General features: G+C 38.7%; 1 protein-coding gene across 2 annotated transcripts in view; it reads left to right on the top strand.

Annotated features, from left to right (window-relative positions):
• LOC122559476 (UPF0606 protein KIAA1549) overlaps nt 1-24,793 on the top strand; it is a 243,007-nt gene that overhangs the window by 170,550 nt on the left and 47,664 nt on the right. For both annotated transcript variants that reach the window (XM_087997506.1, XM_043708965.2), the window contains exons 10-15: nt 3,805-3,989; nt 13,044-13,243; nt 15,230-15,354; nt 21,777-21,982; nt 23,267-23,490; nt 24,147-24,291. In XM_087997506.1, the coding sequence (XP_087853632.1) occupies nt 3,805-3,989; nt 13,044-13,243; nt 15,230-15,354; nt 21,777-21,982; nt 23,267-23,490; nt 24,147-24,291 (1,085 nt within the window). The remainder of the gene's footprint in view (nt 1-3,804; nt 3,990-13,043; nt 13,244-15,229; nt 15,355-21,776; nt 21,983-23,266; nt 23,491-24,146; nt 24,292-24,793) is intronic.

The raw sequence follows: 24,793 nt of genomic DNA, 5'->3' as shown, positions 1-24,793 counted from the left end.
TGCATTTTATGAAAATGTACCAAATCTTCAAACATCAAAATATCTTAGAACAAATGAATTACTGCTGAACTCTTCATTATGTAGATAACATAGCATCCAATTTGCACCCACACATAGCTAACAAGACAGTTATAGTGCGGGAGAAATTATGGCTCGGACCTGAGAAAAGCACTTTACTCCTCTTCAAATCATGTCAACTGATATTTACATTACTTGAACAAGATGTTTAGTTTATCTGAAAAAAAATTGGAAGTTGGTAACCTCTGTTTTTGATTTTTTTTTTCATGGGATGCTGCTGCCTTTGATAAGGCCAGTATTGGTTTCCCATCTCTAATTTCCCTTAAGAAGATGATGGTGAGTTACTTTCTTGAACTGCTACAGTTCAGCTGGTGAAGTATTGTTAGCTATGATGTGGAGGTGCCGGTGTTGGACTGAGTTGGACAAAGTTAAAAATCGCACAACAGCAGATTATAGTCCAACAGGTTTATTTAGAAGTACAAGCTTTCAGAGCACTGCTATAAATTCTGTGTCGTATGATCCTGCTCCACTAGCTACCTGATGAAGGAGCAGCACTCCAAAAGCTTGTACTTCCAAATAACCTGTTGGACTGTAACCTGGTGTTGTGTGATTTTTAACAGAACCAGGTTCTGGGGTTTACATCGAGCAACTGAAAGCTGTGAAGGCAAATTGCAACTGAAGGAGTTCCCATGCATATACCACCCTTGTCCTTCTCGGTAATAGATTTTAAAGATACTGTTGAAGGAGTTAGTGAGTGCTACAGTTCAATCTTATAGATGGACACTCTGTCGCTGTACATCAAAGATGGAGGGAATGATTGCTGAATATGAGAAACATAATGTTAACAAAGTAGGCTACTTTATCCTGTATAGTGTCAAGGTTATTATGTTGTTGAAGTTGCACTTATCCAGGACAATTGGTAGTATTCCAACACATGCCTAATTTTGCCTTAGAGATAGTCAGCAGGCTTTAGGGTGTCAAGAAGCAAGTCACTTCCTGCAGACTTCCCAGGTTCTGACCTATTCTTTAGTTTCTGGTTACTGGTAATCCTCTCGTGTCAATAATAGAGGATTTACGGAACCTTACTTCTGTGGACTATTCAAGGGGACCTGATTTGATTCTCTCTAGTTGGAGATAATTATCGCCTGCCACTTGTATGGTACAAGTATTATTTGTCACTTATCAGCCAAACAAGATTAATGTCCAGGTCTTGTACATGGTCATAGATTACTTCAATATTTCAGTGGCTGTGAATAGTACTGAACTTCCCTGCTTTGGACCTTATGATGGGGGAATGGTCATTTCTCTGAGCAGTTTTTGCAGTGATAACTCAGGGCTGAGATGAACATTCTTCCAACATGGCAACCATTTTTGTCTCTGTTAAATTCTGCCTTGATATCAAGGCACTCACCCCTCATGTCTTTAGTTTAGCTCTTTAGTCCACACTTGGATGAAGACTATATCAAAGTCAGAGCTGCGTGAGCAAGTTATTACACTGTGTGACATTCAGTAATGCAGTTAAGTACATCTTCCATCACTTTGATGATTGAGAGTAGACCGGTGCGGTGGTAATTGGTGGCATTGGATTTGCCTTATTGATGTTTGGTAAATGCCAGTGTTGTAATTCTACTTCAACAGCTTGTCTTGGTGTGATACTGATTTTGGATCATAAGTCTTCAACACTGTTGTCAAGGTTCATAGACTTTGCAGTATGCAGTACCTTGATATTACTTGGACTAAATCAAATTGGTTGAATCTGAGATGCTGGGGACCTTAGGAGGAGGCCAAGATGAAACATCTACTCTGCTCTTCTGGCTGAAGATTGAAGCAAATGTGTAAGTCTCGTCTTTGGCACAGATGTGCTATGCGGCTCCATTGTTGAGGTTGAGATATTTATGGAGCCTTCTCCATGGTTAGTTGGCTAACTGTCCACCAGCCTTCACAACTGGATATGACAGCATTACAGAACTTTGATCTGATCCACTGGATGTGGGATCACCTAGTTTTGTCAATCACATGCTGCTTCAGCATTATAACATGCAAGTGTTATAGTTCAACAGGTTGATACCTCATAATTATGTACATCAAGTACCTCTCCTGGTATACATTCCAGTTCCTGCATTCTTCAACATTGATCACTTGGCTTGCTGGAAATGGGAGAGCGAAGGATATGTTGGACCATGAGGTTATAGGTTATATTTGAATACAATTCTCCTGATGACCTGCAGCATCTTGCGGGTGCCCACTTTTAAGTTACTTGTTTCACATTACGGTAGTGTCATGCAACAAGATGGAGGGTATCTTCAGTGTGAAGATGGAACCTCATCTTTACAAGGACTGTGTGGTGATCACTCCTATCTATGATGTCACAGGCAAATGGATCTGCACCTGTAGATGAGTGATTGAAAAGTTTTAATAGATTTATTACCCATCCTGTTGTCACACTTGCTGCAGGCCCAGGCTGACAGAAATGGTTTTCATGACTCTACCAGCTCAGTCAGTAGCTCATCAGTTAGTCTACCCATCAAGGCACTCTTGAAGCTGTGCATTGAAATCTCTTAGTATGTTGTCATAGGTACATTATTTGTATTTGCCGCACTTGATATATCCTCAAAATTTTATTCAATCTTGAGAAGTGCTGATTCATCAGCAGAGGGAATTCAGTAGATGATGATCAACTGGAGATTTGTTTGCTAAGTTTGACCTGATGCCAGGAGACTTCCTGGGGTCCAGACTCAATGTTGGGAACTTCCAGGGCAGCTCCCTCTTATCTGTACACCATTGTGTTTCGGCACAATTTATTACAGAAGACTTTGCCAGTTTATAGAACCTGTTGGGACTCTGATCATTAGTGGTGTCTGTGTTGATGCCAAGCGGTCTGTCTGCTTTTATTCCATTTCTACAGTGCCTGGTGCAACTGGGTTGCTTGTTAAGCCACATATTAGAGGTATTCGTAAAAGGATGACTTTGCTGAGAGTCTAATGTAGGTCAGACCAAATAAAGACAATGTGCTTCCTTTTCTGAAGGACATTACTGAACCAAATTAGATTGATAACCTATCAACCAGATGACAGTTTCATGGTACCATTACTGTTTTTTATCTTAATTAATTAATCTATACTTTTATAAAATAATATTATTGATTAGTTGAGTTTAAGTTCAACCAGCTGCCATGTTGGAATTTGAAGTCCTGGCCGAGGGGATTTGCTTGGGCCTCAGCGTTACTAGTTCAGTAACATTTAATCAATTTCTATTCTGTTTTCCCCAGAATTTTGCATTTTGGATTTATATGTAGATCAATAGATTGTGTGAATTTATTTAAGTAAGGTCTGTTGGGAAATTCAGTTATTTTACACTAGTCCTGTTGAGACTTTAGTGACAGCACAGACTGTGCAACTAGCTTGGAGACAGAACTTTTGCGTATCTCTTACCAAAATGTTCTGCTTATATCACAGAATAGTAGTTAATGAAGAAGTAGATCACTCAAATTCATCTATCCAGTAAAACCCAACAGCATCTATCTCTTCTTATCTGGTAGTATAAGGTCATAATATCATCACTAGTCAGTACCAAGTAATCGAAGTGCACTGAAGCTGAGACTGATAATGTCACAATTTTTATCTGTGTAAGATTTGTTATAGAGTTCACATTTTCTGAGATTGATACTTGAGATGATACATTGAAGTTCAAGGCAATGTATAGTGGTTTTGCTTGCAATGCTCTCATCCCCTGAATGAATCCAAAAAAAACTCTTACAATGATTTGTTTGTGACTTTCCTTTTGTAGCGGTGGAAATCATTGCCACCTCTCCCCCAACAGATGAAAATAAGAACCTGTGGATCATTGTCGCAGTTCTGGTACCAGTAATTGTCGTGGTCGTCATCGTCACGATTCTGTATTGGAAGTTCTGCCGAACAGACAAGCTAGAGTTTCAGCCAGACACCATGAGCAATATTCAGCAGCGGCAAAAAGTAAGCAATTCTGGATTAAAATTGATGAGCTTTTTAAATTGAGAATGTTGAATGAAGAGCCAAGGCCAATAGTGTAGGGAAACCATCAAAATTGAAAAGATTTGAGAAGGAGATGTAAATAAAGAAATAGTGATCAGATTACACTTTTATACCTTAAGTTTGTACATAATAAGGTAATGTTGAAAGAACAGTTAATGAGTAATGTGATTCAGTAAGTGTGGGTGTGGTAGGTTATAAAATAGAAAAGTAGGACAGTGAACTTGAAAGTAAAGAAGGAGGCTTGAAGGGAGACAGTTTGGTTCAATTTATCCTTCCAGGCAATGAAACAGCATCCTAGTTAAACTCAAGAAAAGCATGATACAATAGGAAGCAGGGGAGGTTAAAGTTGGAGAAGAGAAAGGCTATTGAGCAATAATCTTACACTCTGAACCAAAACATAATAAATAAGAACCAACCCAGAAATACTTACCTTATCAAATCATGCACTGACTTCAGAAGGCTACCAATATTAAACTGAAATTAATGATTTCAAATGTAAGCATCCTGTATTCTACTTTGGAAGAATGTTGAACTTAGGAACTCTTGCTTTTCCAGTATTTATATAAATCTAGATTTTGATTTGGCAATTGGCACAAAATCTAGGAAAATTGTTAACTACGAGGTGGGCAGTGTAGAATGTCAAAAAGACATTGACACATTTGCTGACTGAATGGAGAGGTAAATAAAGAAGTATGTGGTGAAGCATTTTGATATAAAAAGAATGGAGAGTCAGTGTAAAATAAAGAACTACTATTCTGAAGGATGTGCAGCAGTGGAGAGACCTGGATATATATGCGCTTAAATCATTCTGTGGCAGGTGAAGTAGATAGAGCAGTTAGTAAAGCACACAGTATTGTAGGCATCATCAAATAGGACATTGAATGGAATAGCAGGGTGCTTATGATGAATTTACATAACACATCAGTTTGTATTATGTACAATTCTGTACCCTATGCTTTAGAAATGATGTGAATCCATTGGAGACAGAGCAATTTAGGTTTTGGAGAATGGTTCCAGGATGAGACATCTCAGTTATGAGGAAAGATTAGAGGATTTGGGAGAGGAGAGACCAAGAGAAAATTTGATAAACATTTTCAAAAACATGAGAATTCTGCACAGCGTGCATTGGGTGAAACTGTTCCCACTCTCAAATGGATCAAGAACGAGAGGTACAGTTTCAATCTATCTTTTAAAAGAGACATGTTAGGTGAGACCAAATTTTTTCACGTGGCAAGTATTTGAGGTATGGAATTCACACCTGGGAGTTTGATGGAAATAGTTTCATTTGAGGCATTCAAGAGGTTGATTGTTTCTATTTAAATAATCTGTAGGGTTAACAGTAAACTCAGGAGTTTGACAATAAGTTAAAATCTCAGAGCCAGAACAGACATAACGAGCCAAATGACCACCTTGTGCACTGTAACAATTCTGTTATACTATGATATGATTTATGCAGTGGAAGAGGAGGAAAGTGGAAAAAAAAAGTGAAATTCGCTAAGAAGTGAAATTTAACACTCATATATCAAGTGCAGCTGTTTTAATTTAGGCATCTTATTGACTGCTTCCAAGTGGGGTACTTCCTTAACCATCTGTGAATGCCATTTTCCGAGGACTTAAATGCTCAAAAGGAACATGCAACCCTTTGTTATGCTGACAGTGTATCCGTTTACCTATCAGCTCTTAGACTACATCAGTTCTCAATAATGAAAGGGCTTGTACGCTCACATTTCCAATTTACTTGTATGATGGGTTAGTTAGAGGGTTTTGAAAAAGAAGGGTTTGTGAGGAAGTGTTAGGCAGAGAAGTAATTTTGTTGGTTTTGAATTGAATTAGCTTTATTGTCATGTAGTCAAATGAGTGCAGTGGAAAGTTTACAGTCACGTCATTACAGCACCTACCTAGGTACAAATACTTAAGATCAAATTCTTATGAAACAAAAAAAATAGAAAAGTAAAGAGGTCCAGCATTATAGGTCATAGGATTAAGTTAGAAAAATAAACAAATAAAAGGTTCAGATTGTCACTCTTCCCGACCCTGATCATGCCGGCACCTAGCCTCAAGGAAGACCTCCTCTGCCTTGTTGCCACTGCACCAGATCCACCAATGTAGGAATTGCCATTTCTTCACCACTGGGCCCACTTCACTGATGCCGCTAAACTCAAACTCGTCCTGCGTTCAAGAATCCCTGGCTCTGCTGCCAGGCCAGGCTGCTACCAAGCCACAAATTCCACTTCAGCTGCAGATGTCACCTTGCCGGTGCCGCCATCTTGAAGAGTCTGCTGCCACTGGCACCACCGCCCCGATCACTGGAGGAGCTTTGTTGCCGCTGATGCCACCGCCATGCACCCAGAGAACGACCTTGCTGCCACTGGCCACTCCTATCGCTGGGAGAATGTCTTCGCTGCCGCTGTTTCTTATTGCTAGGGCAGTGTCTTCACTGCCATTGTCCTCCAATTGCTAAGAGAACATCCTTGCTGCTGCCACCTTTGATTGTCAGGAGAAGCCACAACTGCCAGTCGCTGCCGCGCCTGTGCTGCTGACCAGTGTAGCACAGAAATGGAGAAAAAAATGACCAAAAAGAGAAGGAAAACAAGCGAAAGATAAAAGTAGATGCAAAAGTGAAGCAAGGAAAGCAGATGGGAGCTGATGGTTCCCAGGCAAGAGCCCGCTCACTGCCTTGTTACTGCACCACTGTCGTGTACCAGAAATCTGTTGGCTGTTAGAATGAAAATTGTTGTTAAGACATTTAAGATTATTTTATTTGTTAAGGTGGGTATCTGATGGACACAGATCCAACACAACGTATACTGGACTCTGAATCAAGCCACAAAGCAATTTTCATAACTGGTTTGCAGTTTTCGTTTATTGAGTGCTATTCCATGCCCAGAGGGCTCAAATGCAATTTAGCATGAGAACAGACTTGGGAATCTTTAGGGTGCACAGAGGATATACTGGAATTCTAACCAGGTAAAACTGCACAGTACTGAATAGCTTTCTCCTGCTTACTCAAGCATGACAACTCTGGTCATTATGCCATTCGGTAAAGTGATCTGAAGTTGAGGCAGAAGAATCAAATCTACTAGGAAAGTGTCCACCAAACCAAAAGGTTCTGGATCAATAAATCTGCTGGATGGTTGAATCACCAAGAATCGGCTCAGATTCCATTCTCTTAGCCATGACCTCATAGACCAAACACACACCCCATTGTCTTCAGTAGAGCAATAATACAAGAAGCGAAGTAGCTAAAACGCTAAAACACCTACTTTTGATCACTTTGTGAAAGCTTTGATCTATTCCAAATATTGCCATTGTTTACAAGAAGTCAAATACTATGGGCAGGAAAGGAGTGAATCTTATTCCTGGGGAATATAGATGCTAAGAAGATCTGAAGTGTAACTGTTGGATCACTTGTAACTAGAGAGAATGAATCCTGTATTTTTGGGAACCCAGTCTAACACCATAAACTTTGGTGTTGCCCATAATGTAGCAGCTCGAAGAAGTCATGTTCTTGCCTGAGAATCCAAAGGTTGTCGATAAGTCCATGGTCAGACCTGTGCTTGAATGTACCTTCCCTTTTATGAAGTTACCTGTCATAAAAGAAATTGATTGTTTCTGTTTCCATGGTTCTTCAGTATGAGAATTACAATGCCAAAATGTCCTAATACAATCCCAGCACTGACACGAAATGAGCAATTTGTTTGCCTTGTCAGGACAGATAAATATTAAGTTTTCATAGTCCTGTCTGACATCACCAAGAATGGTCAAGCAAGTAATCACGTTAAACGAATGCGGTCACAGTACTATTAACATGAGACGCTTTTATAATGGATTTCTCTAAATATAGATCAAAATGTAAAATGAATAAATATGAGTACATTATCCTTTAATCAAAGGCAGCTTTCATTTCAACCATCCTAAGCCTGTCAAAACCAGAGGCTGCATCACATTAATCTAAAATACTTTCAGATTCATGTACAGCCAATGTGAACTTTAAAATTGCACATCACAGAAACTAATTTAAATTGGCAATTAATATTGGCTAATTTCTCCAGGATCATGCAGAGCAAAGTCCATATGAGTTATTCTTATTTTATTCAGTGGCAGTCCCATGCATAACCTAACCATGTGTCTCATAATGCTAGCTCCTGAAAGGGAAGGAGAAGCAGTATTTGGCCTGTCTCAATCCTAGGGGAAGTCTACCCTGACTAAAAAATGAAGTGAAATGAATTCTAGGAGGAGGAGATTTGTCATAATGCACAACTAGGCATAATTAAGTTCACATTTCCTCCTTGTATTTATTCCCATTTTAAAGACAAAAGACAATCTCCATTAGTCAAAGACTTGGGTCTAAAGATCTCTCCTTTCTTATTCCATTTTATATTGGGTGTTTTTTTAATAGAAATGTTTAACAAAACAATTATGCCTATCATTCTGAGCACTTGGCTTCCATAACCTGTTAGTTATTTCATTTAATTTTTGGAACATAGAAGAGTAGAGCACAGTACAGACCCTTTGGCCCTCGATGTTGTGCCGACCTTTTCTACTCTTCAGTCAGACTAACCTATCCTCCATGCGCCTATCCAAGAGTTGCTTAAATGTCCCTAACGGATCTGACTTTACTACCACGCACCCATCATTCTGTGTAACAAACCTAACTCTGACATCTCCCCTGAACCTTTCACCAATTATTATCTCTGTTTCTTTAATTTGTGTTAATTCTATTAATTTTTTAAAAATGTATTCATGGAATGTGAGCTTTGTTGGTTGGGCCAGCATGTCTTATCAGTTCTGGTGCTCACTAGGCAGGGACTGCCCAGGTGGGCCTACCCAGAAAGCAGGTGCTTTTGGGGAGGGCTGTCCCAGATGGCAGCGATACCCCAAGTGTGTGTTACTAATTACAAGTGTATTCCAGGATGATGGTACTGTTTAATGGAGTCCATTCCTCTCACCATCAGAGCATTATTTAGGAGCTGTTAAATAAGGTATCCTATATTCAATCAACTTCAGCTGCTTCATTAACTACCTTTGCTCTATTACCAGGTTAAATTGGAGATATTTTCTGATGATTGCATAGTGTTCAGTCCCACTTGTGACTGCTGAGGTGCTGAAGCAGCCCACGCCCCATATGTCTTGGCCAACATTTAGTTTTGGGCTAGTAAGTGAGAAATAATATTTTTAACACACAGGTGCACCTTCATGTGAAAAGGTGAAATACGCCTGCTATACTGCATTGCTCCCAGTCTTCAGTTTTAACATTACTATGGTCAGTATTAAATCCTGTCTGTTCCTTTAAAGCGTTGTGGTTCTTCAATTCTGCAGTTGCACTGGATATCCCAACCTCACCATTTAACTTGGCTGGTTCATGGTCCAATCTGTGCCCACCCTGCTTTAGATTAAATGAATTAACTTCACAAAGTTTACAAAACCCACAAGGAGTCCTGTTTAGGACTATAATACTGGAATATGATATCTGAAGGCTTTGTCACTGATGGAATAGAGGAAAGGTGTGCATAACAGAGCAAATAGAGATAGGGCTGGAAGATCAGATATTTTAAGGGATTTGTAAACAAACAAGAATGTCTGTACTCAAAAATACTAATATATCTCCATTTTCAGATGCCGATGGCCTTGTTGCACATTTTAAAGAATTTGTTTATTTTCGAAGTTCAGCTAATGCTTTTATTTTTTATCCCAGTTTACTTTTTCCAGTTTATTTTTTCCTATCCTGGAACATTCTGCATCGTTCAAACTGTCCAATCACTGTTTTGCACAAGGATAACATGCATTCAGAATCACATTCTGTTTGGCACAGTCACCTTAGCCAGAGTTATTAAAGACACAATAGGCATCTTAAATCAGACAATATCCAGATTATATGAAACTGCTGAGATAGTCTCTACTCAAAACCCCTTTTGCGCTGGCCCATTTAAGCTATATACAAACAATTCTTCCTCACTTTAACCCCTGTACTAGTGCTGTATCTCCACTTCAAAATAATGTAGTCTAGTTCTTGTTCCCAGTCTAGTTTTTAAATGTGGCTTTCATACTAACTACATTGATCAAAATAGTATACTTCCCAACACAACTGGATAAATTCAATGACTGTGTTTTTAAGATGAATACAAAGCATTTTGTTCCCTTTCAAAATGTCTTTTTCCTTGCTTGAAACATTTATTGTTTGCTGGGGTGTAGTTTGACCAACCTTCCATTAATTACTTTTTCCAAATAGTCATTCTTTAGCATAAGCCTAGATTTTACCAAATGATTCAATCCTGGAAGCCACTGCTGTTAACTCTGATTCTGTTCTTAGCTGATGTCTACATTAAAACCAAGTGAAGCCCAACCAGCCTTTCATCAGAGATGGGATAACCTTTTCATATGAGGGGCTATTTCAGCTTTTCTCTCACTCTGGCTGATGAGTAAAATACAGAAAGACGTGCTTCACCACAACAATGAACATGAATTTCAGCAAAAAAATTTCTGAAGCAACAAGTTAAACATTTAAATGAGTAATTGGTTAAAAAAAAAATACCTTTGAAAATTACTAAATAGCAGAGCTAACAAATAAAGCCATTTGTTTTGCTTTTTTTCAAAGAGGTAGAACTAGAAAGAGATGGATCAGTGCCAGAGTCTTGATCACATGGAAAGGATGGGAACCAAAGCTGAGCTTGGGAGTCTGACTTAAGTATTGGTGACCTCAGTTTTCCCTTTGTAAAGAGGGGGCGCACTCTGAACTGGCATCTACGGAATTCATGTGAAAGTAGGGGTCAGACATAGGTGGCCTGCTTTCCAGATATGTTTATTTGGGGATGGGGAAGGAGGATTGGCATACATCCTGCACAGTCCCACTCATTCACCAACTCTCCAGGCTCTCGCTTCGCTCCCCAGTTGCTTACTTGCTGGATGATTCCCCCTAATTACTCATCCACGTATTCATCCATCCTTAACATTCACTCGCTTACTCAAATTCTACCATGCACATGCTTCCTCAACTAGTCACTCATTCACCAATTGTCTTATCACTGACTCGCACTCCTGTCATTCAATCCCACATTCACTTATTTCCCCCCATAAATCACTGAATCCCTCCCAGTCGCACATTTACTTATCCAACTCCCTGTCATCCACGTACCTCACCAGTCTCTCTCTCACTTGTCCCCATCACTAATTAAACACTCATTTACTAATGTCTCCCCAGTCACTTACACATTTCCCCCCCAAACCCTGGTCATACGCTCTTCTCCCCCAACCCCCCAGTCACTTACTCATTAATCCCACTTCCCAGTCACTCACTCATTCCCATCACTCACTCATTTCTTCCCACATTACTCGCTCACTTTCCTTCCAGTTACTCACTCATTTCGCTCCCCCCCACCCCGTCACTTGCTCACTATCCCCCGTCCCAGTCACTCAGTCATTTCACCTCCCCCAACCATTAATCGTTCAATCCATTCTAGTCATTCACATCCATCCCTAACTCACTCACCCCACTCCCCAGTTGCTCAGTCACTCACCTCCAACCCCCACAGGCATTCATTCACTTCCATTTCCACAGTCACTCGCAGCCCTGATTCACTCACCTACCCCCTCCAAATCACTCCCTCACATCCTCGAGGTATTCACTCACCCCCTAAAGTCACTGACACAACTAATCCCCTTGTCATGTACTCAACCTTTCCCCTCTCCAGTCACCCATCTTTCACTCACCCTCCCCAGTGACGTATCCTGTCACTACACCTCCAAGGAGATGGTCGGCCCAACTCTTCCTTCACATTCCATCGCTGAAGGCCTATCCAACTGTCCCCTGCCACTGAGGAGCTCAAGTCTCAGTCCCCTAAATTTCTTACCCCCCAGGTGACCCAATTGACATTCTCCTGCACTCTGAGGCAGTTTTCCCAAATAATCTTTCAAATCCCTGTCCCACAGATGCATTGTCACATTTCTAGGCCTCAAATTCTGGTCATGCTACTCCTCCAATCACCAAAATGTTTCACTCCAATGTTTGCTGCTACAGCAAATGCAGGAGAGAACTGACCTCCAATTGAAGAAGCAGCTCTTGGAAAGTCTTCCACCTATTATTCACCTGTATTTTGAGCAACATCCCAGGATTGCATAGGACCCTTTAGCAGGCAACATTGTAGCTGATGGGCTGTCAGTAGGTCCAGTCTGCAATATAGCAAACCTGAGGAAGGTGTAGTAAAAGAGTATTGTGTTCATCAAAAAATGGCTGACTAAGAAGAGGGAAAACGCTGGTGAAAGCTGCTTCACATACAAGGGACAGACAAAAAATGTCTGTTGTATTAAGGAGATTTGCCTGATTAATTGTATTCTGAATTTTGGTGTTTCAAGTAAACTGCAGATTTGTCAAACTGCAGATTTGTTAAACTGCACGGCTTGAGACTAAATCTGAACTTTGGATTTATTAAACTATTTAATTGGTGTGATGTATCTTATCTCTGGTTGCAGATTCTGGGTTTGCTGTATTTGTATTTACTGTACTGGAGATCTGATTGAGTAGTAATTACACATATTTGCTTCCAAGACCAATATGAAGTCTGCCTAGCCATTCAATACAATTATAGCTTGATCAAACACTTCATCATCTTCTACCCATCCCATCACCAGAGTCTTATAGTCATTAATAATCTGAAATACATCAGTTGAGTTTAATGCCCACTGTTATGAACTGCATAAGATATGAACATCTCTGAAACAGAAGAATATTAAAGTCATTCTTAATGAATGTTTTATTTAGCGGAAATCTAGATTTAAGACCCTACCAAAGTTGAAAAGAATAAGAGAAAAATAACTATGTAATATGGTAAGTGGTGATGAGAATGGGAAAGATTGAGCAGCGATTGGAACAAAGTTAAAATAAAAACAAACCATATTGAAAATAATTGGCGCTTTAGAACCTTATTTTTAATGCAGCTCATTACAGAGGCTTTGCACATTGGTATGATTACAACTGTAATATTCTCGTAGACCTAACAGACTATTACATTGTCTCTTCAGCTACAAGTGCCAAGTGTTAAAGGCTTTGATTTTGCCAAGCAGCATATTGGACAGCATGGTAAAGATGATGTACTTGTTATCCATGAAGGGCTTCCACCTCCCACAGCAAAAGAAGGGGGCACACCCTCTGAGAACGGTGATGCACCCAATCCTCAGCCTAAGGCAGCCAAACTCTCCAAGGGCCTTCGACAGAGAAGCAGGTGAGTGGACATATTTACTCAAAACTTCGAAAATGAGACAGCAGAAAGATTTTGAAATGTTTTAAATTAACTGGTTGAAGTTCTGTTAGTCTGTTTCTGTCAATATCCCATTGAAATGAAAAATGGCAAGCAGATTTGCCAATTATTTAACTTAATATTTAGTTAATATAATGCAAAGTACATCCCTCACATGAAGATTGAGCAATGAGAAAAGATGAAAGAAACTCAGACTATTCTGAAAAGGTAAATCAGAAAATTACAATTGACCAGCTTAGGTGTTAATAATCCCCAATTTTGGCTTTTTATTTATGAAATGCTTTGAGGTTGATTTCAGTCAATAAATTAAATGAAGCTAATTTTTTAAAAAGATGCATCCTTCTCCCTTCCTCAGCCCAGTGTCTGTGGTGCAGTCTCTTCAATGAGCAGACATTATTGTAGCCTTCCAAAGCCAACCCTGTGACAAATGTCTGTGATCCCCAGTCGGTGTGTGGGTGCCCAGACATTACAAAACATGTAGTTCTGTGAAGAACAACATAATCAAAGTGATAGATGCATGAATGTGTTTTCAGCAAGAGATGAGCTGAGATAGATGAAGTTTGGCAGTGATACAGAAACATGCAGGCTTCATGGTGGCAGCAATGTTAGGTTGAATGCTTATCTTGAGATCAAATGTGACACCAAGATAGCAAACAAGCTTGTTTAATCTCAGACTGTAAGAAAGAAATTAGAAGGTGACAACACTCCAGGGATTTGGAGAAGAAAGTGGGGAGGATTAAAGACGGCCGGTAGCTTTCAGCTATGATAGCATGGAAGGCATTACACTAGACTGTGATATATTATTTGGAAGAGCAAGCAGATTAGAAGTATAATTGCTGTGGGATTAGTACCAAAACTTTGACTTTTAACACCAGTTGGGAGCCTTTGAAACTAGTCCCAATGAAAATGTTCCAATTGGGTTCTGATTGTGTATATAGCTGGAATATTGAAATAGAGACACTATTATCTGAATTGATGAGTGGGCTTCCAGTGTCCAGATTGAAAGGTATGCAGAATTACTTGTATCCTTTTGTATGTAGCATTGTCTTGTTTGAGAGAGCATCCCAATTAGGTTAATACATTACATAGGATTGGCTTTCCTTGAGCAACCTGCTGGCACTAAGCTTCAATGCATGAAGCTTCAACTTGGCCTCCACCCATTCCACCTTTTAAAGATACTAATTGATGACACTGTGGTATAGCTCACCCTTTTCAATATAAATGTTTCCTTCTGTGATTACGTCAGTTGTTAGATGTTCGTGATGACTGTGTTGGTATGTAGAAATAGTTGCTTGGTCTCTATTAAGCCCACTATCAAGACTGTAAATTAGAGCTTTTTTCATGCTCTGAAGTCACAGCTACATTGTTTTCAAAATTTATTGTACTATAAAAAAGCCAAAGAACTGCAGATGCTGGAAATCAGAAACAAAAACAGAAATTGCTGGAAAAACTCAGCAGGTTTGGCAGTATCCATGGACAGAAAACAAAGTTAATATTTCAGGTTCAGTGATTCTTCTTCAGAACTCAAGACCCTTCTGAAGAAAGGTCACTGGACCCAAAACATTAACTCTGCTTTCTCTCTCTACAGATGTTGCTAGACCTGTTGAGGTTTCTCAGCAATTTCTGTTTTTGTTTTATTGTACTATAGTTGATGAACATTCAGCAGAACTTTAATTATCCATCAGCATGAAGAAAGATACTTGATTTTTGAGAAAATTTAGAAAAAGATCAAAAATCCCTTTATGCATATCTGATATGAATAAGTTGTTTTGATTAACTTGTTGAGAACATTTTTCCTGGAATTTGTATATAAATAAAAATTCAAAACTTCCAAATGAGTGGGTTTATGTAAAACTGATGTAGATTGGAGTATGGATAATTGAGGTTCTACTGGACATACAAATCAAAATATTGGTATACCGTGCAGAAGACCATTGTCTGTTTGTTTAGAATTTCACCTTCAGAAGGCGAGTCTACAACCAGTGAACAGTCCAGTGGGAGAGAGTCCATTGAAGATATTCCCAGACCCCCTGCAACTCCTGCTAGTGGTAACAGACACACAGTGATCAAAAATGGTTTGTATCCTCTCACTTATTACTAACTGCAATGTAAATTTGTACACCATATTTTAGGAAAAAACATTGATCATCGAGAGGCAATTTTTTTTTTCTAGTGCAGTTACTACTTGTCTTGTTTCTAAATTCTGAAGTTCACAGTGGCTGCCTTATTTGCACAACATAAGCTTTGTACCTACCTACAAAGTTGAACTGTTTTATTGTACACATTTAAGAAAGCCTGTTCTCTGTTAGAATGAATTCAAGACAGACAATCTAAAGTTATCGGCCGATCTGCGTATTCATGAGGTTAGCTACAGATCATATTTCCTTTATTCCCATTCATTCAATCTCATCTAATTGCATGGTCCTTTGCGGTTGAGAAGAAAGTTGTTTTGGAACACTTATTGTTATCAGCAGGAAGTTTGTGCCCCATATTTTCACAAGTTTTATAAAATTTATTGTGATACTATAACAGGTAGGAAAGAAATAATAGTTAAGAGATGTGCTATTACAGATGATCCAGTTCAGAATGCCAGTTAGTGTCACTAGCTGACTGAGCACAGGTTTCTTGTTCTGCTGACTGAAGTTCTTATGTTTTTTTTAAAACCTGTTTTCAAATCAACCTGTTCAGAGGTGTAATTGCATACCTCTGGGAAAGATGGGATATGAAACTAGGTCTCTTCGCTTAAAGGTAGAGATACTACACTGCACCACAAGAGCCCTCTTGGTATCCCAGATTGGCTGTGAACCCACAATCCCTGGCTGAAGTCCTTTTTGTCCTCATTCTTCTTCCTTGTTCATTGAATCACTGAAAAGGCCAACCCCTATGAACCCTTATGGACCTGTATCACAAATAGTGATAATCAGAGGCATCCTAAACTTTGATTGACTTATTAATGGATAAATCGTTCTTCATCAATCTTGGATTGGCGAAACAATATCTGATTGATTTCTTTAAAAGTAATGCTAAACTTTGTGATACCACTTCCTAAAGTCTCCTGATTCATTCTTGACAAAAAAAAACTTATTAAAATGATTTAAATGGCAACGAGTCCAACTCCTTAGATCTTTAGCAAGGTGGCATCAATTTGTTCTGATTAGAATATCTGTTGCCACTCCCAGTGACTAACTATAATGATGCATCCAGGATGATCCAAAAATCTATAAAAAGAACTACAGAACCTAATTATACACACATACCCATCCACTTGGAGTCCTCCACAAGCCTGTTACGTAGTTACAGAATAAAATCATTGATAAACAAGGCTATGCCTTTGAATAAAAACTTTTATACCATGTAGTGTTCTCAAGTGTTAGCCTAAGCTTATATTAGCTTGAACTATAAAAGAACAATAAAACTCTTAACCTTATTTTTAACTTTGTAATATGACTTACTTAAGTATACTTACTTAATAAAGTGAAAATTATTAATTGTTGAAAATATTCAATTCTGTAAATAAGTATGGCCAAAACTTTACCTAAAAAGTATAAGGATATCCAAATGATATGTGCACATGCAACAGCATGAGTGTTGTAAGATTATTCTGTAAACAGTGCCTATATTCTAATGAAATTCTTCTGTAAACAATATATACTTAATATTGTATTTGTTATCCTCAATACCTATACCCTATATTTTTCCAGGCCCACATTGTCCAGTATGGATGAGAACAGCCACTTTCTCATCTAACAAGGAGAGTCTCTTATAGCGAACATGTTGTAAATATTTGCAGATTTGCAATAAGCTATATGTTACAACAACATGGCATACATTCGTACTAGGAGGATTTTGACTTGGGTCTGACTCCTTCAAGATCCTCGGTTACTTTCCCACCAGCCCTCATATCATCACAGTGGCTAATGTTAATGGTACTCAACACTTTCAAATCATGTACAACATCTAACATGGTAGCTTCTTGGAATTCCTACAGTGCAGAAATAGGCAGTTCAGATTGAGTCTGCATTGACCCTCTGAAGAGCATCCCACCCAAACGTAGCCCCCTATCCTATCCCCTTAACTCTGTATTTTACCATGGTCAATCTACCTAACTTGCATATCCCTGGACGATACAGACAATTTAGCATGGTCAATCAATTTAATCTGCATATCATTGGGCAGTGGGTGAAAACTGGAGCACCCGTCAGTAACTCATGAAGACACAGGGAGACGTGTAAACTCCGCACAGACTGGCTGGAATCAAACATGATCCCTGTGCTGTAAGCAGCAGTACTACCTTGCAGTCTTTTAAACAGTATCCTTTAAGTCGTAAGAGTTCACAAACAGTATTACATAATCAATAAGCATAATCTGTTATTAGAAATGGTAAGTACAGCAATAAGTTTCAAATTATGTTAGAAATTATAAGAAAATATTGGCTGTACTCAAATAGATCTGGGTTTTGGTGAAATATTTGTGGACCTGAAAGCTTAATTCTGTTTCTTTCTCCATAAATGTTACCAGACTTGGTGTATTTCAACATTTTCTGTTTTGGTTTTCAATTTTACCACCAAGTATTTTGTTATTAAATAACATTGAATTTACCCTCACAATGTGACAAACATTCATCATGTATTCCATGCAGTGGATTTTGTCTATAAATCATTCATGAGATGTGGGCACTGCTGGCTGGGCCAGCATTTAATACCCATCTCTAGTTGCCCTTGAAAGGTAGTGGTGAGCAGCCTTCTTCAGCTGCCACACTCTCAATCCTATTAAGGAAGACATTTCAGAATTTTGACCTAGCAATATGTATAAACAGCAATGCATAGAACTGTCAAGAAGGTGAGTGCCTTGGAATGGAAATTGCAAGTGGTGGTGTTCACTTATATTTGTTGCCCTTGTTCTTCTAGATGGTAGAGGTCATGGGTTTGAAAGGCACTGTCTAAGAAATCTTGGAGGATTTCTGCAATATTCTGCTGCTGTTGAGCATTGGTAGTGCAGGAAGTGAATGTTTGTGGATTGGGTGCCAGATAGGCAGAGTATTTTTTTTACCCTGGGTGGTGGACAGTTAATGGGCAGTCAGGAACAGTGGTCCATCTAAGCCACTTGCTATGCGCTGCTCCAAGCGTCCATAAACGTGATCGGTGTACTATTGTTATTACCAGCATTGGCTTTCAATTTTGGAAGCTGTTGCCACAAGTGAACTTTAGAGGTCTGTGCAGAAGCAAAAAGCTTTCGGGAGGTGATGTACTCACTGCAGGAGTTGGTAGCATCGTGGTAATGTCTCTGAACTAGTAATCCAGAGGCTTGTAGCTAATGCTTTATGTGCAATTGTTGAAATCCCACCACAGCATCTGATGAAATTTAAATTCTGTTAATGAAATCTGGAATTAGAAAAGCTAGTCTCAGAATGGCAACGCTGACAAGTTATCATGGTTTGTAGTAAAACCCCTATGTTCTTTATTAATGTCCTTTACAGAAGGAAATCTGCCATTCTTGCTCAACCTGGCCTCCAGGTGACTCTAGATTAAATAATATCCCAATTTTAATAAGCATCCCAAGATATTGTACATATGAACATACAAAAAGGAGCAGCAGTAGCTTTTTGGCCCTTCAAGCCTGCTCCATCAGTCAATAAAGTCATAGCTGATCTAATTGTGTATTGAATCCCTCACCCCCATCTCTCCTGATTTCTTTTTATTCCATTATCTGACAAGAAACTATGAATCTATCTACCTCTGCATTAAAGGTATTTCATGACTGCACTTCCACCACCGTCTAAAGTAGAAAGTGTCAAAGTCATACAATCTCTTTCTTTCAAAAAATAATATCTGCCCACTCCTGTCCTAATATGGCAATCCTTTAACTATATCTTTATCCCTAAAACATTATCTGAACAGTCAGTATACCTCCAAAGTCATGTTCATGCTTGGCCTAATCTTACAAATTTACAATCCAGCAGCCTCTGAAAATCAACACTAAGGAACCTGGTAACTTCCAGACTAACTTCAAAGTCAAGACAATAGTCATCCCCGCTTTAAACCAAGAGTAATCAAGTTCATTTCAAGGCTTTTGAATATGTAAGTGTTCAACTGCCAGTCATCTGAGCTGATACTTAAAACTGTCAAAGAAAATCTGCTTGCCTTCAGAATTTACTGTTCATAAAGTGTACTGGCACCCTCTGTTGGTTTGACATTGCATTGAAGTTGGCAGATTCAAATAAAAGCAATCGCTTCAAGTTCATAATATTCTCAATTCAAGCATAACTACATAAAGAATTCATGACAGGATATAGTTTAACTTCATTGACTACTTACGTGTGCACTGTTAATCCTTGTGAATCAAGGATGAAGCTTTAATTAATTTGTATTCATACAGCTCACTTACACTCAAAATACTTTGCCTCCAAGAAAAAGGCAGCTCCACAAGAAGACCTTTATTTTCTGTGAATTGGAACTTTTTCTGTCATTCATGACCTGACTAGGATAATACCGCAAAACCCTCCATCTTAAAATTAGAGACTACGTTTTCATGTCCAGTATCAAATTTATTTGCAATTTGATTACAAATTCATTCGCAATTTGATTACAAATTCAGTATGCAAGATTTGAGATGATGACTATAATACAGTTAACCATCATTATGGATGAGCTCAGTCTGAATCTTTTTAATTTCAAATTTATCTAGCTAAAGCAAGTTTCTAAAGCTTAGATTCAGACCTTGTTAAAATATTCTGGCATCCTGATTGCTGGTGGCTGGATCAGAAATCCTGACTGCTTTTGGTGTCCTGACATGAAGCCCTGACTCCTGCTAGTCCCCTTCATTGAATTGAGGTATAGTATTATAATCATGAGCCAGTGAGATCCTAAACTTATGCTTGTGGTTCTGATTTTTTTAATCTTATGGTTCATTGTGAGATATCACAGCCAGTGATCCATCGCTGCATAATGATTTTAAATAAAATGTTCAGGCACATCCATAAGTTCACTTTGTTTAGCAATAAAGATGCCAGTCAAATAATCAAGGCCATAGGCTCTGGTAGCATTGCAGATTATCTAAAGGTGCAAGGGATAGTAGATTGCATGACAGTTAAGATGCCATCAGGGCAGCCAGGGGCATTCATTTTCAGAAATGTCTTCTATTGCATGAGTATTTATCTTGTATGTTACTGCATGTAATGGATTGTTCATGTATCCATATGCTATCCTGGCAGTCGTCATGATCTCTATGATCTGACACATTACCTGATTCCAGAATGTATCCGAATGCTTCAATGGTTGACTTCTGGAAGAGAAAGGAAACCCCTAAAGAGATGGCTAATGACCCCATTCTCATATCACAAACTGAGTTGTCAGGAGGGCCACAAGTACCATGTTTCCACCAAGATCACCATTTGAATTATGAGGGTTTGATGTTTGGAGTGGTCAGGTAGTGTTCTTCAATGCCGTCTTGTTTTCATTTCAATTATGGATATGATATGTCGTGGCTCCAGAGAGGAGAAGCCCTGGCTGATAAGAATCACATTCAGCAAGCCTCATTCTCTGATGAAGAGAGTCTGATGTTAAGGAGAATAGGCCATGCTAATGAACTGCAAAAGCCAGTGCACAGGATGCTTTGAATATGATGGGAGATATGTTATTCACTAATAATAATAAAATTTAACTAGCAATCTGAACCATTGTGATGATTGTGGACACCCTCACTGCAGTTAACCAGTTATCACTACCGAGCCTATCAAGACCATCTTTTGTGCCTTCATTTTCCTGCCCACTCCCAATAACTTATAACATTTGATCAAAAATCTGGCTAACTCAACTTTGAATATATTCAATGACTCAGCCTCGATTGTTCTCTGAAGAAGGGAATTCCAAAGACTATAACTTTGTGAAAAGAAATTTATATTATCTCAGTCTTAAATTGGATACCCCTATTTTTAAATTGTTCCCTGTTTTACATTCCACTCCCACCTCTGCAGCCCTCAATAGTAGAGGCACCAACGTCCTCTCATCATCTACCATCAAGGTTCTTCAGAATCTGCCTATTCTATCCATTATTCCTTCGTTTATATTTGGTCCTGCAAAAGTAGTTACTACTTAGGAGTCTATACACCGCTCCCACCATTGACTTTTCTTCCCTTGCAATTTCTTATCTGCACCTGTATTGATCCTATATGTTGATCTTCTGCACCAAGATAATTTCTCACACAAAACTGATCTTATTATTCATTAACAAAGCTACTCCACCTCCTATTCTTTCTACAGTAGTCACCAACTACTGCACAATGTGTCATGTCAACTGAATTTGTGTTGATTTGTGGTGGTAAGTAGACTTCAAGCAGGAGGTAGCCAGGATTGTACTGAGTGCTGGAGCAGATGTCAATTAGCTTTATGTTCTCCTCCTTCTCCTATTTTTTATGACTGCAAGTTTCTATTGTTGTTTGTAGTGTATTTTGACATGAATGAGGGCACTCTGTTGACTGACCACCAATGCTTTATTCTAGGACCTGCTGAGATCAGCAGGACTGATGAGCAAACTTCATCAGCCTCCATTTTTGACCATGTTGACCGAATATCACGTCCATCTGAGGCAAGCAAGCAGCTACCAAACAAAATTCAGCTGATCGCCATGCAACCAATTCCTGCACCTCCTTTACAGAATCCATTACTTCCTGAGCGAGTTACTGAAACAAACAAAATAAATAAAGAGGTGAGAATTTCTGTCATTTCCCTTCATGAGATGGTATGAGGTTTAACAGTATGTTGTACATTTGGACTTCCTGCAATAGCAAAAACAATTTTATAGGTCATCATAGTACATTTATTGATAATCTATTGATAATTTATTAAAAGCATTTCATTTTGTTGAAGCCCAATGACTGTTGACAAAACCCAGTTTTCACTTCACAACAAAGTTTTTCAACTTTGGATTAAAGTAAACAGACCAAGTTTTGAATTCCTGTTATGTCATAAAAACAAACATAAGAAAAAATCATATTGAACAAGTAGAGGAAAATGACATTAAATACCTACACACATGCATATTCGTGGACATCACAGACACATGACAGTTTAACATTGGTGTTGTCTTATCAATGAAAAAGCTTTTGGAAGACCTTTAGTTTCATGGGACCAGCCCAGATCACATTGGGAGCTCAGTTGCATTGATCTTTAAAATGTCACAAACACGTGCAAAAGGTAATCTAGAAAGCTAATGGAATTATGGCATTTATATCGAGAGGGCCAGTGTTTTCAGGATGCGGAGGTTATGTTGCAACTTTACTATACCCTTGTTAGACCCCACTTGGAGTACTGTGAGCAGATCTGGGCACCATACCTTCGGGAGGATATATTGGCCTTGGAGGGAGTATAATGTAGATTTGATCAAATGATACCTACACTTCAAATGAGGAGAGATTATACAAATTAGGTCTCTTTTCTCTAGAATTAGAAGAATAAGAAGTGATCTGATTAAAGTCTTCAACATATTCACAGGAAAAGACAAGGTTCTTTTCACAGGAAAAGACAGTGAACTATGTTCACTGGTTGGAGATTCTAAAAGTAGGCAGCATAGTCTAAAAATGAGGACCAGGCTATTCAAGAGAGATGTTAATAAGTACTTCTACACACACAGGATTTTAGAGGTTTGGAACTATCTTCTATAAACAGCTGTTGATGCTAATCAATTTTAATTTTAAATCTGAGATTGATACATTTTTGTGAGGCAAAAACATTAAGGGATATGGGCAGGTATGTGGAGTTAGGCCCAGATGAGCCATGATCTTATTGAATGGGGGAATAGGTTTGAGGGGCGAAATGGCCTACTCCTATTCCAATGTTCCTTTCTCCTCCTTTGGCACAATACATAGGGTAAAGGAATAGATAGTTTGTTGACATGATTTAAAACGCCAGGCACCTTTAGTACCAATCCACAAAGCTATCAGAAAATTATATTTAGTTCTAAATAATGAAACATTTCCGTTCTCGTCTTCAGGTTCAGCGTGCTTTGAGACAGAAGTCTGAAATTGAACACCACCGCAACAAGATCCGACTGCGAGCCAAAAGGAAAGGACATTATGATTTCCCCATCATGGATGAAGTTGATACCATTGATACCAAGGAAAGGCGCAGAGTCTATCGCAGAGCGCAGATTCACATTGATAGGATCCTTGATCCCAGTATTGATGGTCCATCTGTCCTTCTGGAACCAAGGAAAAGGTAGGCATAAAATGAAAACAAAGTACTGGAAATATTCAGCAAGTCTGGAGCTACCCATGGTGAGGTAACTCGGGTTCAGGTTTCAGATTAATGATACTAATGTCATCTGAAATGTTAACTATGTTTCTTCCTTGACAAAAGCATCCCATTTGCGGAGTGGCTTCAGCATTTTCTGTTTCTGCTTTAGATTTTGACACATCCACAGTTGTTTTTGATTTTATACCCAGGCATAAAATATCTCTGGAAGCAGCATATGGTCAGTTTCTTGATGTGAAATTGACTATGAATGAAACTGTAGAAAAGTGAAGTCTAAAACAGCATCAATTAAAATATATAATCTTTTGAAATCAAGAGATAAATTTGTCAGCTATAGAACTAGGAACACACTGTTGATCAATATCATTACACTGACAGTTTGTTGGCACAAATTAAGTTTCCTGACTAGAGAAGACCGAAACATTCAGAATACTCAAATTCACAGCATGACACTTACAAATATAAGTGAATTATCATGATGCTCAAGACATATAATAGTAAATTATTAAACCATTTTCCTAGTTGCTAAATATTCACTGTTTAGATTAGATGCACATGTTGTTGAAATAATTAAATGCAAAATGTATTAAATAATTGCCAATTGTTCTGCCTCATTCCAGTTATCGTGCCAAAAGATCTCCACGACAGAGACGGAGACATCAGGTCAATGGCAGCATGATGGATGCAGAGAAAGATAGGTTGATAACCACAGATAGTGACGGGACATACAAGAAACCACCTGGAGTGAACAATGCAGCTTATGTTGTAAGTATGGAAGAACAACAATTATATATATCTTTCACTTCAATGCCTTAAAAGTACCTCCTTTTCCCTGTTCCTATAATAAAGCAGAGATCATCTTCAGATAGAGGGCACACAAACTATTAGCTCCAAGATTTTTAGGCAGTCCTTCTACTTATCTACATTTTGTCCTTCATAGACTTCCTCACAACCCATCTTGGATGGTTCTTTTACCATGTCCCTTATTCATTTGCTTTCTATTCATGGTCCTTTCTTGTTTGTGAAACCTCTTGGGTTATTTTGCTACTTTTTTTATGCTACGTTAGAGTTAGTTTAACCAGTCTTGCTAGGTTTAGCAGAGACCATCAAAGAATGACTTGCATCAAGTCTCATCCTTCTCCCTGCTTCACTTCTCTCTTATGATTCATCTGAGATTCAGAATTCATTTGATTGAAAATGTCAGGAATAAGTCCAGTGGATCAATAACCCTGTAAGGTTGGAACTGGAATTTCAATTTGTCTATCAC

The sequence above is a fragment of the Chiloscyllium plagiosum genome, unplaced genomic scaffold (genome assembly GCF_037043375.1).
Source record: "Chiloscyllium plagiosum isolate Xiang-an unplaced genomic scaffold, Cpla_swu_hap1 HiC_scaffold_19, whole genome shotgun sequence".
NCBI lineage: Eukaryota > Metazoa > Chordata > Chondrichthyes > Orectolobiformes > Hemiscylliidae > Chiloscyllium > Chiloscyllium plagiosum.
The sequence above is the reverse complement of the archived record's forward strand: the minus strand, read 5'-3'. Positions and strand labels throughout refer to the sequence as shown.